This window comes from Polypterus senegalus, chromosome 15, assembly GCF_016835505.1.
Source record: "Polypterus senegalus isolate Bchr_013 chromosome 15, ASM1683550v1, whole genome shotgun sequence".
In the NCBI taxonomy this organism is placed as follows: Eukaryota; Metazoa; Chordata; class Cladistia; order Polypteriformes; family Polypteridae; genus Polypterus; species Polypterus senegalus.
In genome coordinates this window covers 34,505,723-34,520,265 of record NC_053168.1, presented here as the reverse complement: position 1 = coordinate 34,520,265, position 14,543 = coordinate 34,505,723, and the positions used below count along the sequence as shown (strand labels likewise).

The 14,543-nt window shown below is 40.0% G+C and overlaps 1 protein-coding gene across 1 annotated transcript in view; it reads left to right on the top strand.

Annotated features, from left to right (window-relative positions):
- tg (thyroglobulin) overlaps positions 1–14,543 on the top strand; it is a 337,489-nt gene that overhangs the window by 67,351 nt on the left and 255,595 nt on the right. The window contains exons 20-24 of the mRNA XM_039737577.1: positions 2,495–2,644; positions 5,853–6,023; positions 11,418–11,540; positions 11,729–11,844; positions 12,194–12,302. Coding sequence (XP_039593511.1) covers positions 2,495–2,644; positions 5,853–6,023; positions 11,418–11,540; positions 11,729–11,844; positions 12,194–12,302 — 669 coding nt within the window. The remainder of the gene's footprint in view (positions 1–2,494; positions 2,645–5,852; positions 6,024–11,417; positions 11,541–11,728; positions 11,845–12,193; positions 12,303–14,543) is intronic.

Below are 14,543 nucleotides of genomic sequence, written 5' to 3'. Positions count from 1 at the left end.
ATGATATGTTTTATTTGAATTCTTCTTCATAATTCACTGCCACAATCCACCTTGTCCACGCCATGTTGCAATAAGACCTACTGCTTCATACAAAATGGTTTAATCTAGTCCCTCTGGATCGGTGGAAATCATAACAGAAGTCACTTGCCTGTTTAAAACTTTATTTACAGCATTTCTTTTAGAAAGTGTCTTACAATTTACATCAGGCAGACAGCTTTTGTATAACATTTCATTAGGATCAAAGACCATTAGTATCCGTTGTGAACGCTGGCCCCGGCGCAGACAGACGGACAACATTTTTGCACCCAACACACTTTTATTTACACTATTTACAAGTTCGATAGTCACATGCACTCACACAAACCCCAGTGCTGCTGGCACTGAATCCCCCAAAGTCCAGGGCCCACAGTTTCTGTGCCTTGCTTCCTGGCCGCCTCCTGTCCTCTCTCAAGCTCCGTCCTTCTGCCTCCCGACGTCCACCGCTGACTGGAGGGAGGCGGCCCCTTTTATGGGGAGCCGGATGGGCTCCAGCTGCTTCTCGGCACTTAACGGTGGCCACACCCCTGTGTGGCGGAAGTGCCAGCTGCGCCCGGAAGCCGTCCGTGTCTCCCGGTCGTCTTCCCCTGCCCTTCCCGGTGTGGCGGAAGTGCCGGGCTCCCGGGACAATTAGGCACTGGGGCGCCGCCTGGCGGTGGCCACGGGTCCCTACAGGGCTGGGCTTCAAAGCCCTCTACCCGAGGCCCCCTGCATAACCAGGACGGACGCCCCCACTCGGTCTGGAGGAGGCACACGCCTCCTCTGGTCCTCTAGCGCCCCGCCGGGCTCCAGCCCCGCCGAGGACCACACGGATAAACCGCATGGGGCGCCGCTTGGCGGTGACCACGGGCCCCTACAGGGTAGGGCTTCCATGCCCTCGACCCGTGGCTCCCAACAGAACCAGGACGGACGCCCCCTCGCGGTCTGGAGGAGGCACAAGCCCTCCTCACGTCCTCCTGGGCGTCCCCGCCGGGGACCACACCGTGTATCATTAATACCTTCAAATGTCTTTATTCTATCATAAGGATTCAAAGTCACTTATCAGAGGAGATCAGAAGAAGCTAAACTCATTCTCAGACTACGTCCACACTATTATATTTTCATTTAAAAGGACTCATTTTACTGTCCGTACACTACCCCTGGCATTTTTTACCCACAAGAATGGAAACTTTTGAAGACACTCTCCATTTCAACACAATTCTAAAAATGGCTTTTCTGTGGTGTAATATGGATTTGTAAAAACGTAGATTTTAAAAAATGCAAACTCCAGTTGTGCTCTGATTTGTTTATGCTTGTTATATAGATCTTCCCTGATTAGATCCTCATTATTACAACACTTCATTTTCTGACTGGTCATCCTTCATAGCAGAAAACCATATACTAACATAGTGGACATAGAGGAGTGGCTTTTGACGGCATTTGTTGTGTTGCTTACCTCCATGCATCTAAATTGCAGTTTGGTACAGAATAAACACTGCATATATGTGTAAAAGGCAAATAATTTACCGGTCACTACAGTTTTGTGATAAATTTCTTGGCTGTCGATATGCGCTCGCCCTGTTTGTGCAAACCACTACTTCATATGCATTTTTGATTATTTTAGTGTAACTGGAAGTAATTGAGCAAACAATGTAAAAATGGTAGTGTGAATGAAGATTGTTTTAAGCCAAAGACTTCATTTTTAATTGAAAATGTAGTAATGTGGAGATTGCCTCAGATTCTTGTCTCTCATTACTAAAGGCCTGAGTGACCAGTTAACCATTTAAATGTCCTCAGATGGCTGTATACTATTTGTCCTTCTGCTCCTTTTGTTTTTTGTGCCTTTTCTCCAATTCTTTCTTTCTCTTGGGGGTCTTTCCTATTTATTCCACTTCAGGCCTCTCCTGATGAGGGGTCAACAACTAAAACACTGTGTTTCCAAATCTATCTTTTTTTTTTGTGTATTTGTTGTTTACCTTTGCGGTCCTAGGACTGGCTGGATGCCATTATAGTATTGCTTAATCCTGGATGTTCGCTTACTTTCAATTGTTGTCTTCTGACACCTAAAACAGCTGTATTCATTCCACTACACCACCATTAATTGGACTACATTAATTCTTTAATCTTTTATTTTTTTTGTCAATTCCCTTATACCCTTCAGTCATTCATAATCATTTTTGTTTGTCATTACTTCATTGTTTTGATGTTGGCTCAATGAATCTCTTATATCTTTCAGATCTTCTTCTCATTTGACTACTTGTTTTTCTAAGTAAAGATGCTTTAAGCCACCATGTATACCAAATGTATGCAGCTATGTTCTGCTTTACTGCATCGCTAGCCCCTCTTGTGTTTGCTTGAACACCTACATTGTGGTTTCACCTTCCCTCCCTCTTTTCTGCACTTTGTTTAATTTCCCAAGATCTTGTCTGAATTAGGTGTCTCCATATTTTGTTTTATTTGTCTTTTCTTCTGTTTTTAGCAATATGCCCAGCAGGAACCTTTTTCAGTGGAGATGCCTGCCTCACTTGCCCACTTGGCTCCTATCAGGATAAGGAAGGACACATTTCCTGTAAAAAATGCCCGGCAGGAAGAATAACTGTCTTCACCGGCTCCTTCAAAGCCACACATTGTAAGTTTTAAAAAGGAGAATTTACGTGGAACAACAGTTCGCAAAGCAAGTGGCATTCATCAGTCTGTAGTTTGCCATCATTCACTGGTGTCATATTGAAATGGTCCAATTCAGGTAGCAAGTCAGAAACAAATGTGGTTTGAGCACTAGTCCATCACGGGGCATTCACACACATGCACATCAGCATTCACACCCACACACTGCGCCAATTTATCAATGATGACTTAACCTAATCTTTGAGGGTGTGGTGATGAAAAAGGCATACCTGGAGAAAATGTCATGCAGACACAGGGAGAATATGCACACAAACAGCAACCAGAGGTGCGATTCAAACAGAAAGCGCTGAATCTATGAGTCAGTAGCATTAGCCACTGTTCCACCACAAATAATTCTTCAGGTCAGGGATGTCATGTTGAATTTTTTGTGTTCTTTTTTTGGTTTACAAAAGCAATCCACAATGAATGAAATAGAATACATTAAGACATTGTAAAGTCTGTCCTGGAAGGCCACAGGTTGCAGGTTTTAGTTTCAATCTGACTTCTTAATTATAAGCCAATCTTTGTCAATCTATGGGTTGTTAGTGTTTTCATTCTGACATGTTAGGTCATTCTTATACAGTATAACTGATTTTTTCTCTTTCCAAGGATATCAGCCCAGTGATTTGTAGCCTGAAGCGGATGAGTAATTCTCACTCCTTCACTTTTTTCTCCTTGGTTTCCTTCCAAATATTTTATTACACCAGCTAGTTCATGATGAATACACACAGGTGGGAGTGGATAGAGAATTGCTGGATCCTTTCTTATTTGCATCTTATTGTTAATATGGAGTAATTAAAAACAATGAAAGCAGCTGTTTATTTGGTACACTGTATTAATCCCCAAGGAGAAATTCCTTTTTGCATCCCCAGTTGGAGGTCAGCGCACAGGGTCAGCCATTGTACGGCGCTCCTGGAGCAATTTTCAGCTTAAGGGGCTTGCTCAAGGGGCCAACAGAGAAGGATCCCTTCTGGCAGTAACAGGATTTGAACCGGCAGCCTTCCACATACCAGCACAGATTCTTATCCTTAGAGCCATCATTCCACTTTAAGAAAAAAATAAGCAATTTAGGGTTTGGAATCGTAAAAAGTGAGACTAAATTGAAGTATGAAAATGTTACTTGAGCAATAACTGCTTCTACAGCAATGATTGACCTCTTATTAAGAAACTTGGTTTACGACAAAGGCCTGCAGCCACTACAACCACCCAGGACTAACTTTGCACACTCATACATTAATGAATGAAGAGGGAAATCACAGTTAGTGCACATCCCATTATTTTTGTTACGTGTTTAAATGACATATAGTAGTAGGAACGTTTGAACTGTGATGTTTGTCAAAACTTAGAAAATGAGAAAAATCAATGGATTTTGTGACAGCACCTATTCAAACAGTGTCTACAGTAATGTGCCACCATATATACATTGTTGAATAATGACTTTGGACAGTGGGTTGACAACTCTCATCGGTGTGGTCTTTGCTGCAATGTCAAAAAAGCAAGGCCTTTGATGTGGAGAGTTATTAACTACAACAGTGATCACCTCTGTTGCCTGCTGTTTGTTAGAGTAAAGTGAGCCCCGCAATAATAAGTCAAGAAGTTTCCTTGACTGATCTTTTGTGACAATCAGAGATAAAGTATAAGCACTTTGAACAGATGGGGCTGTTCATTATAAAAATTAAATATGCCCACAGATAGAAAAGACTGCATTTGAACCCATACCCTATATCAGTGTCCTGTTTGGTAGTGACTTAATCCATGAAGAGATGACTAAGTTTAGTTTAGTTTCAGCAGTGAGTTGAAGGTTGCAGACTGAGAAAGATAAAGAAATTGGCTGGAGTGGTACAAGGTGAAGAACTTGAGAATATTTACATTTATTTGCTTAGCAGACACTCTTATCCAATGAAAATAACCCTGCAACTCATCTAAGACATGTTGAAATCTTAGTAATCAACAAATCCCTCATTTGCAGTGCACCATATATTGGAATGTATTTTCCAATGCATGCAGTAATACAATGTATTGCATTTGTCATTCCAACAGATGGCACATCAAACATTTCAGGTAATAAAATGCATTACTGCAAATTGTTGTGAGGTGCCCCCTGTTGGAATGGAAAATACAGTGCATTACGGCAAATGTTTGTGATGCGCCATCTGGATGAACAAACAGATACAAAGACACACAGACCCTTGTCTTTTTATTAAGGTGGGTAAAATGATTTCTGTCCATCTGGCACTTACTCTCTGTTGGATTTCTTCAGCATTAATGTTTGCAGTGCAGTTTGTCCATCCAGTTATTATGTCTCTGTTAATGCCATTTGCCACTGAATTCATAAAAGCAGTGCTGATGTTTGTGATGTGCCATCTGTTAAATAACAAAGACATAGCAACTGGACAGACACACAGACTGACACACAGACACTTCCCCTTTTTAGCAAAGTAGACAACAGATGGAATTGTCCCCAAACCAAGTATAAAGTAAAAAGTCATTATATTGGAAGTATTAAGGATGGACAGGATTAGAAATGAGTACATTGATGGTCAGTTCAGTTTGGCGACAAAATCAGAGAGGCGAGATTGCGTTGGTTTGGACATTTGTAGAGGAGAGATGCTGGGTATTTTGCTAAAAGGATGTTAAGGATGTAGCTGACAGGCAAGAGTTAAAGAGGAAGGCCTAAGAGAAGGTTTGTGGATGTGGTGAGAGAGGACATGAACATAGTGGGTGTAACAGAGTAAGATGCCGAGGACAGGAATATATGGAAAAAGATGATTTGTTGTGGCAACCCTTATCGGGAGCAGCTGAAAAAAGAAGAAGAAGAAGATTGGAAGTAGGCATTTGCAGAGGCATAGCACACTTATAAGTTTCTGGCAGGCACTTAAATCCAGCACCATCTCAAAGATATGCTTATGGTTCTCCAATATGATTAGAAATGTGATTCTTTTTGCTGACTATTGAGAACACCCACTTGCTATTTCAAAGTTAGCATGCAGACAAATCAATGAACAATAATGAATGCCCACAATTATCAAGATGGAAGTGAAACAACCTACAACTAGATCTAGTGAAAACAAAAGAATGCACAGTCATTTCATTCCTATTGTATACAAGGGCAGCAGTGATTTGATTCCTTAATAAGAAAAGTGGCTGACTTTGTCTTCTTTTAATTTTTTTAGGTGTAACTAGTTGTCTTGCCAACAATTTAGGCCTTCAGTGCAACGAGAAAGGAGAATACAAAGCAAGTCAAAAAGACATCAACTCTCAAAAATGGTTCTGTGTTCAAGATAATGGAGAAAAGCTGGAGTGGACTGAAAGTATGATGGCTTACACAGAGACTCAGTGCCAAGGTACAAAGAGCTCTACTACAGCAACTCTAAAATACATTTGTTCATCAGCTTTCTGATGTTACTATTTGTACTTTATAGTGATGAGCAAAATAGCAGAGTTTAATTTCTCAGTTTTATGAAATTACCCTAAAAGTTGTGTGATTTTGGAATTGTGAAACACAAAGCTCACTAAAGTAAGTGTTTTATTTTTATTAAAGCTTGGTGGAATGGAAAGCAAGGAGTATTTCTTACTATGAGTGACTGCCCAGCAAAAACCACAATCTTCTTCAGCACCTTCCACATGGCTCCATAAACTCCCTTTTAAACAGTTTCCGGCCTATCTGCACATTCAGGCTGTATGTTTCTGCATCATACCTCACATTTAAGGTCAGAGGTAACACAATCTGTACCTACTGTCTCCAACTTTGCAAGCTGATCCAAGTCAGGATCCCAGAAAACAAACTGAATTTAGGCCAGTGTTGCCCCAGTGTGGGCAAACACGTTGGCCCTATTGGGGCAGCCAACAACAGCCAAATAGGGATTTGCACATTGGCCCCAAAACACTGGTCCAGTGTGGACAAACAGATAGGGAGCCCAAAATAGGTCATGAACCTGAATAAAGTCCATACCTTACTAGTTCATTCATGCTTTTTCTACACCCTCTTATCCAAGGTAGGGTTGTGGGGCACCTGGAACCTTTTCCAGCCAGCAGTGGCTACAGGCAGAAAAAACCCTTGATGGGACACTAGCGCATCACAGGGTAAACACACTCATACAAACCACATAGGTCCAATTTACCATCAACAGTCACCTAAAGCTAATTTCATGTTACAGTATTTTTTTTTTTTCTCGCATGTCCAATTCATTGATTGCAGTCGCTTATCTCGTAGTTGCACCATGTCAAATTATATGATTGAAAATTGCATCCCTTGTCACATTTTATGGACCTGACTGAACATCTTCCAATGCATGCGTGCTTGCCCCTTTTTCTGACAACCAATAGTGTGTTGCCTGACGGAGCGGCACTTCACAAGGGGTTAATGGCTGTTGTGAGATCAGCAGCAGTCTTTGCCCTTTGGTATTATAGTATGTAAAATATGAAACATCAGGCACACTTCTCTACAGTTTGTGAGGTTCAAAACACACATGTTCCTTATTCCTCATCGCTACATTCTATGCATTATACTTCCAGATGAGGATTCATTGACTCACTTGGCTAACGGCTCTTCTGCGTACATAGCTTATCTCTTATAAAAATGAGAAAATGTAGAGGGAGAAAAATTGAAGATAGCTTGAAAATATATGTGCTGATGGAGAAAACACTCATGTTTTGCAGCAAATTCAACTTAACACAAATTGTTTCACTTGTTACTAGTTATACAGACTCAATGAGTGATTAATTGTAAAGTTAGTTAGTCCTAGTGGATAAGACACCAAGTCTTCACTGTGTATACAAGCACACAAACCCCCGTGGACAGCCACTCTTGGTTTCCAAAATTACCTTCAGCTTCAAAACACATTAACACCAGGGGCCTCATGCATAACGCCGTGCATAGAACTCATACTAAAACATGGCAAACAGACAAAAATGGAAATGTGTGTACAGACAGGATAAGAATGTGTGTGACTTTATGCCAAATTTACTTTTTATACATCTTGAAGAGAATGTGGAAATGGGCGTATGCTATATTTTTGTGCATACGCACTGTTTATACATGAGTCCCCAGGAGAGTTTGTAAACTCCATGTCTTATGAAACTTGGCCTTAAACTGACCTGATGTCCAAGTTCTGTCAGTTACAAATACCACTGCACAGCCTTCATATAAATCCCATTGTCTGCTATTTATGTTAACCAACTGGTCCTCTTGTCTTAGCATTTTGGCTATTTCAAATTTAGTATTAATAGCAGCCAAGTCCATGCAATATGGTGAAATTGTGTTAATCTACTGCACAGAACACAGCAAGTTGAAAAATTGTTTGTCTCCTCATTTTTGTGGGAGAAAAGCCTGTTGTGGCATTAACAGATGAAATTGAGCTATTAGCCTCTACAGTATGCTCACACTCACTCCACCAGTCCAGTTTAGTTACTGATCATATTAACAGTAGAGGGCACCAAAGTCCCCAAAGGAAGCCAATTTATTCACACACACATTTGGACAACATACAAACTGTCAGAGAAGACATTCAAATCTGCATTTAAATTGGGTCCCATAAAAATACACTTTTAACATGGACTATAATTAAATCTTCGTATAGTGATAACGCTTGGGATGTGCATTTTTCATTTTTTTTTTTTTATTAAATAACCTGTTTTTGTGAAATATGTAGCACAGTACAATATTTGCATTCAATAAACTAAAACAAAATCATACTGCCAGAGAGGTTCAGTTTCCTCATCTGAGTGCTGGTTGGTACTTTTTTATTTTCTTATACAACTGGTTGAGTCTATAGTACGGTTTGAATGTTAGAAAATAAAAGCTAAGTGGGTGGTGGGTGAGCAGTGACTGGTTTAAAAGTTGAATCCAAAACAGGAGACTGTGTATGGAGTGAATTCAAAGTACGGCTGTTAAAGTTGTGGTTATTATGTGAAACCATATGAGCAATATTGACAAATAAAAGAAAGTTCACAAAACTATAGGAGGTAGAACAATATTACAGAATGGCTAACTCTATAGAAGTGGTGACAGAGTAATCCTAAAGGAATTGTCCACCCAAAATGATATGTTACATATTACTTACCCCAGTATGTAGTTGTAGCCAAGAAAAAATTTAATTTAATATTTTCATAAAGAAAGGACACACCATTTCTGATAGAACATAATCAATGCATGAAGTCATCCAATTGTATGCTCACAATTTGCAAAACATATGTCATTTTTTTTTTTTTGCTAAGATGTCTTTCTATTATAAAAAAAAAAATCCTGTGGCAGGGAATGACTAGGAGACGATAGGTGATCCTCACGTTAAGATCACGGAAGACAAATAAAAGACCCGCAAGACGAAAGAGATTGGCCACAGAGCATCTCGCGGGGTTATAGAACATGAGATTCTTGCAAGACACGCCCTACTTCCAAGCAATATCAGAGCACGGCCAGCAAAAAAAATCAGTAATGTAAAGGCACGCAGCACACACAGATACAGGTGTCTCAGTGCATATAAACCGTATAAAGCACAATACGTTATAAATGAAACGTTGACGACTAAAAGATTGCATTAGTGCAAACAAAAGTAAATTAATCGTCAGGACCAGGTGTATTTGAAAAAATAGCAGGACAAAGTGAGGTCAAAAATAAAAGGCAAAGAGCAGAAAACAAAGTCTTTTTGCATTTGCATCATTCAATGCACAAAAGATTTACACAATAATGGACCATACGCTATGAGAATCTGTGGTCCTGCAACAGTTAAAGCAACGACAAGTTTAATTTCAAAGAAAACACAATTCGGTCAGGTGTATATTTATGATCACAGGGAAGCGATAACAACGCGAGCAGCAGAGACACGAAGTGGCAAAAAGGACAGCGGCTGTACAGGCTTTAAAATTATCAAAGGGCAGCGTGACAGCAGCTGACCCAACAACGTGAGCAGCATTATATGTCCTGCAAGAAAGAGATTTAACCACGCCTGGGGCCGGAAATAAAGGACAATTATTGTTTTTCCAACATCCCGTGAGACAAGGCAGTGAGCCATCATTTAAAATAAGTCCATAGACATCTAACCTAGCAGTTATTGGATTGCTTTTGGCAGACAAACATCATGTGCTCCCAGCTCTTAAAACAACAACATGCATCAAGCAGAACAGGCAGCTCGCAAGCAGCATAAAGACAACAGATGATCCAAAGGCATATCCTTAGCGTGCGTTCAGCCGCCCGTCCCTTCACAACGCGAGCAGCATTATACGTCTGGTGAGAAAGAGATATAACCACGCACGGGGCCAGAAATAAAGGACAAGTATTGATTTTACAAAAGTTTTTAAAGTAAAAGTGAAAATAATGCATATGTAACAATTCCCATGAAAATAACAATCTCTTTAAATTGTATATCTGGTAAACCAAATACGGGGGTGGGAGAGCAAAGCGAGCAGGGGGCGGAGCCCCCTACTTGTTAAATAAATAACTTCATAAAATTAAAGCAGTCCACACATAGACAGCCCCTTCATTTAAGGTCATGTTTTTAAGTTGAAGACATGACTCTTGACCAATGGATGAAGGGGGGAGGCAGGTCCTCAATATTGTTTGTAGATACGGGCATGGTAAGTCTGTTCTCTTATGAAATTGTGAATAATAGACAGAGCTCTGTGCATGTTTCTTTAGTTAATTCTGGTATTGAAAACTTCAGCATTCCTTTTTGACTTTGAGCTTTCATTAGCGTTTTAGCTTTGACAGCAGTTTCAGTGGCCTACTGGTTTATGACTTGCTTCTGACTTTTGACTTCAGTTCATCTCTCGTTCTGTTTAAATCAAATCCTTCTCTTCCCAGATCTGTGACAGTCCAATTCTGGTCCATCTGGAAGCTCTTTCATAGAGCAAGTTTATTGCTCTGAAAGTTTTCTCCAAAAGCAGATCTTCCTTTTTCATAAGGCTGTCATTCTGTATCTCTCTGGGGTGAAATGATTTCTTTCCCCTGTAATTCCCAGAAGGAAAGTTGCAGCCATAAACATAACAATGAATTATTACAGGCCATATACTCAAAGTGATTGGTTCCTTTACTCTTCTTTAGCAATTATCTTTTTTTGCTTTCTTTTTTATTTTCATTGTTCCCCTACATTATGCTGTTAACAAAACTAGGCTATGAATAAAAGCCTTTGGCAGAATTCTGTATTTTTAGACTTTATTTAATTTTACCATAAGTGATTTGCAATCCTGTTCCTCATCTGCAGAGACTGATGTATTCATTTCAAAGAAGACAAGAATGGAACAATATATTTTTATTTTATTAACTTACATGACGACGCCTTTACCCATGCTGACTTACATCATTTGGTTGCATTTCTTTTGCGTTTCAAATAGGAGCACAGGCCGGTGAAGTGACTTGCTCATGGTTGCACAGTGTCAGTAGCAGGATTTGAAGCCACAACCTCTATGTCTCACTGCCTGCTTATAAGAAAAAGGAAAGCAGCATCTGGTTGTATCGGGGGAAAAAAGTCTCCCTGTAAATTTAGGTTTTAAAACTCATCATATAAGAGAGTAGTAACATAAACTACATTAACCTAAAATTTTGTTAGTTTTCTTGAAGTATGCAAGCATGAAAGATGGCGCCAATTGTTAAGGTTTGTGTGAAGCTTTTGAGTGCAACATGGGTAGTGATGACTTGATATTGATTGTATTTCAGTATACAGTAATTAGAAAATTTATTTATGCTTGTTTTGAACTACTTCCATTGATTTAACTTTTAAGAAGCAATTGTGCAATATTTACAGAGTTACGGAGGTTTGAAGACCTTTCTCCACGGCAGTGGACTTTGAATGCAGAGGACTCTTCAATTCTGTTCTCCAAATCCTCTAATGATAATATCAGGTTTCTTCTTCCCCAGTGCATCTCAGGTGAGTGAACATGAATAGTAATATCTAAAAAAAACATACTTGACAATACTGTATGTGAATAACTAATTTCAAACTGTTTCACTTGATTTTATACATAAGGCCAAACAATTGTTTTTTTATCTCATTATTCCCCAGAAAGGTAAAGTATTCTGATTAACTGATTTAAAGTTGCATTGTTTTACCCACAGAATGTACACATAATTATTCCTGCGGTTATGTTGCTGTATTCAGTGATGGGCCCACAGCGATCTGTGACCTGTATGTCAGTGATGGAAATAATGTCAAGTGTACAGCCACTGAAAAGGTGAGAGGAAAGGTTATGTGCAAGGAAATTTTGAATTAGAATAGCTCCGGTAGTTTCCCTTTTTTGTTTAAGCAGAGCATTACTTGGAAAAATATTTCAGGGGAGTTGTCTATCAATGTAACAATACCATGTATTGGATGACAGGGAGAGATCTGACAAAACAAACTTGCGTTTCAATACAGATCCTCTACTGTATATAAAGAATAAGAGGACATCCCTAATTTTCCTTTGTCATTTTTTTCTTTTACTTCTTGTTAGTGACTTTCAGATATATGTTTTGAATGAAAATATGCTATATAAAGAAATGTTGTTTGATGTAAGGCATCATTACTGTACATGTTATTTTTAGGTGAATGGCTTTCTGGGAAATGCGGGGGTGGAAAGTTATCAAAGCCTGAGTTGCACAGTCAAAGTGAAGAGCAAAATGAGAGAAGATCTTGTAGTTTATAGGAAAAAAGGTAAGATGATGGTGATTTTCATTGTTATTTTACAAAGCTGCTACTATGAAACCAATTTCTGCATAGGGCAGTTTACTTATTTTGTGTATCCATCCAGCCACTTTGGTGGCTGCTTAGTCCACTTCAGATTCAGTGAGGAATGAATCTATTTCATCAGCATCAGACCATAATTCATATACTTCACTATATTTATCCACATAGTTTGTATTTTATCTTATGATTTAACAAATCAAATTAACAATTATAGTAAATTCTTTAACATGTCACATGTCACAACCATTAGGCAAAGGTAAACAAGTGCCTAGGACCCCAAGATAAATTGCACTTCTATATGGATATTCAACTTACACTAAAATTTCAAACATGCCAGACTTGTTGTTATAACCATTATTTTCAGTTGCGTTCTGCCCATGTGGGGCTGTGGTATAGTGGGTCCACAGCTCAACAGCCGGTTCATTTTTAAATAAATAAATAACTTGCTCGATCTCTGTGGGTGTGCGTGCTCACGTAGTTGTGGAAGGTTGGTGTGGTGAATGAGACATGGCACGCCTGCGTGTGAGGGTGTGTTCTTTAAGCCGGCAGTGTATTGTAGTGATTAAAGCTTTGGGTTTCAGACCCTCCGGTTGTAGGTTCAAATCCTGCTACTGACACTGATCATGAACAAGTCACTTGACCTGCCTTTGCTCCAGGTGGAATACCCAAAAGAAACGTAACCAATTGTATTGTAAATGTTGTAAGTCACCTTGGAAAAATGTTATGTAAATGTGTGTTCTGTCTTATTTGCTTTATTGGATTTCCGCAGTTTGCAACTGAGGCACTGCACCCAAAGAGGCTTATAAGGGAGGGCCAGCACGAGTTAGGAAAATAGGAGAAAAAGTGAAAGGAAGAAGAAAACAGACTGGCTAGCTAGAGAGTGAGGAGAGAAGGTAGACAGATGAAAGAGAGACACAGGTTAAAGGGAGAGAAGCAGAGAGAGACAGAGGTGGTGAAAGGGAGTGCAAGACAGTAAGCAATCAAGTGAGAGCGCCCATACAGCAAGGAGAGGGAGGCAGATGGTCAGGAGTGAGCTTTATGGTGACAGGAGCCCAAGGCTGAGGAAAGGCCACTTCTATGGAGCGCTTACCTGGGTGTAGAAGTGGCCCAAAATGTAGTGTCAACCACAGACACCAAGGAACGAGGGGCGGGTAAGGCTCAGATTGCGAGCCCTATTGAGAGCCATGGACAATGGGGACCCGGGCCCTGGCTCGGGTGGACAGCCCTGCTGTGGAGCCTTGAACAGCAGATGCCAAGGCCTGTGATTTGATGGTTGACTGCACCTGTCGGTAATTATCTCCTCCTCCTGTGAGTTCCTAACAGGATAAGGGGAGAGGCGCCAGGGGCTTATAGTTTTGTGGACTGTCTCTGACTTTTAATCTTTAGAGTGTTTCGTGAATTATTTATTGACCTGTTTTTGACTTCCACCATCACTTTTTTTTATGGATTATTTATTTATGAAGATCATTTCGAGCACTGCACTGATTTGATCACCTTGTTTTTGAATAGTTTTTAATTAAAGCACTGATGCACTTTTGCACGTACCCCTTGCTTTGTGTAAATGTTCTCATCTGCTAGGCTGCTAGGCTCATCCCTTGGGTATGCTATCATCAGTGGTGGGTTCACGAGGTTCCCGGAAGGACCTGGTAGAATGGGGCTGACTTGCACCATCACAGGGGTCCTCTTAGTCCATGCTATAATGAATTGTTCAATGGTGTGACGATACCCGTGTGCAATTGGAGGTGAAGCCTGAAAGAGTACATTTATAACAAAGTAAAGCAAAGAAGCTCATAGAGTAGCAGCGTCAATTTCCTGTACTACAAAACACAAGTTAATTAATAGAAAATCAAAAAAGGTAAAAAGTTTGCTACCTGGGTTCCGAAAAGTAACACCTTTTTTCAGCTTAATATTTGCTAATTTTTTGTAGACCATTTAATGACATTGCAATTAACACAACAGCCAAGTAGAATAAAAAGCAATGACAAAATATTCTGCCAGAGTATCAAACACCCACCACACCTTACACTTCTGATGCTAATAATAATAGCACCAACTCTTGCAATCAGAGGTGGGCATCTTGTTTTTACAGGTTGATTCCAGCTGAAGTAGTAGCATTTTATTTTCTGACCCTTGTGTGGTGCTCTTAATAAGATGATGCTGCAGTTGGCATGGTGTAAGCATAATAAGTTACTTAGTGGTGTCATTCAA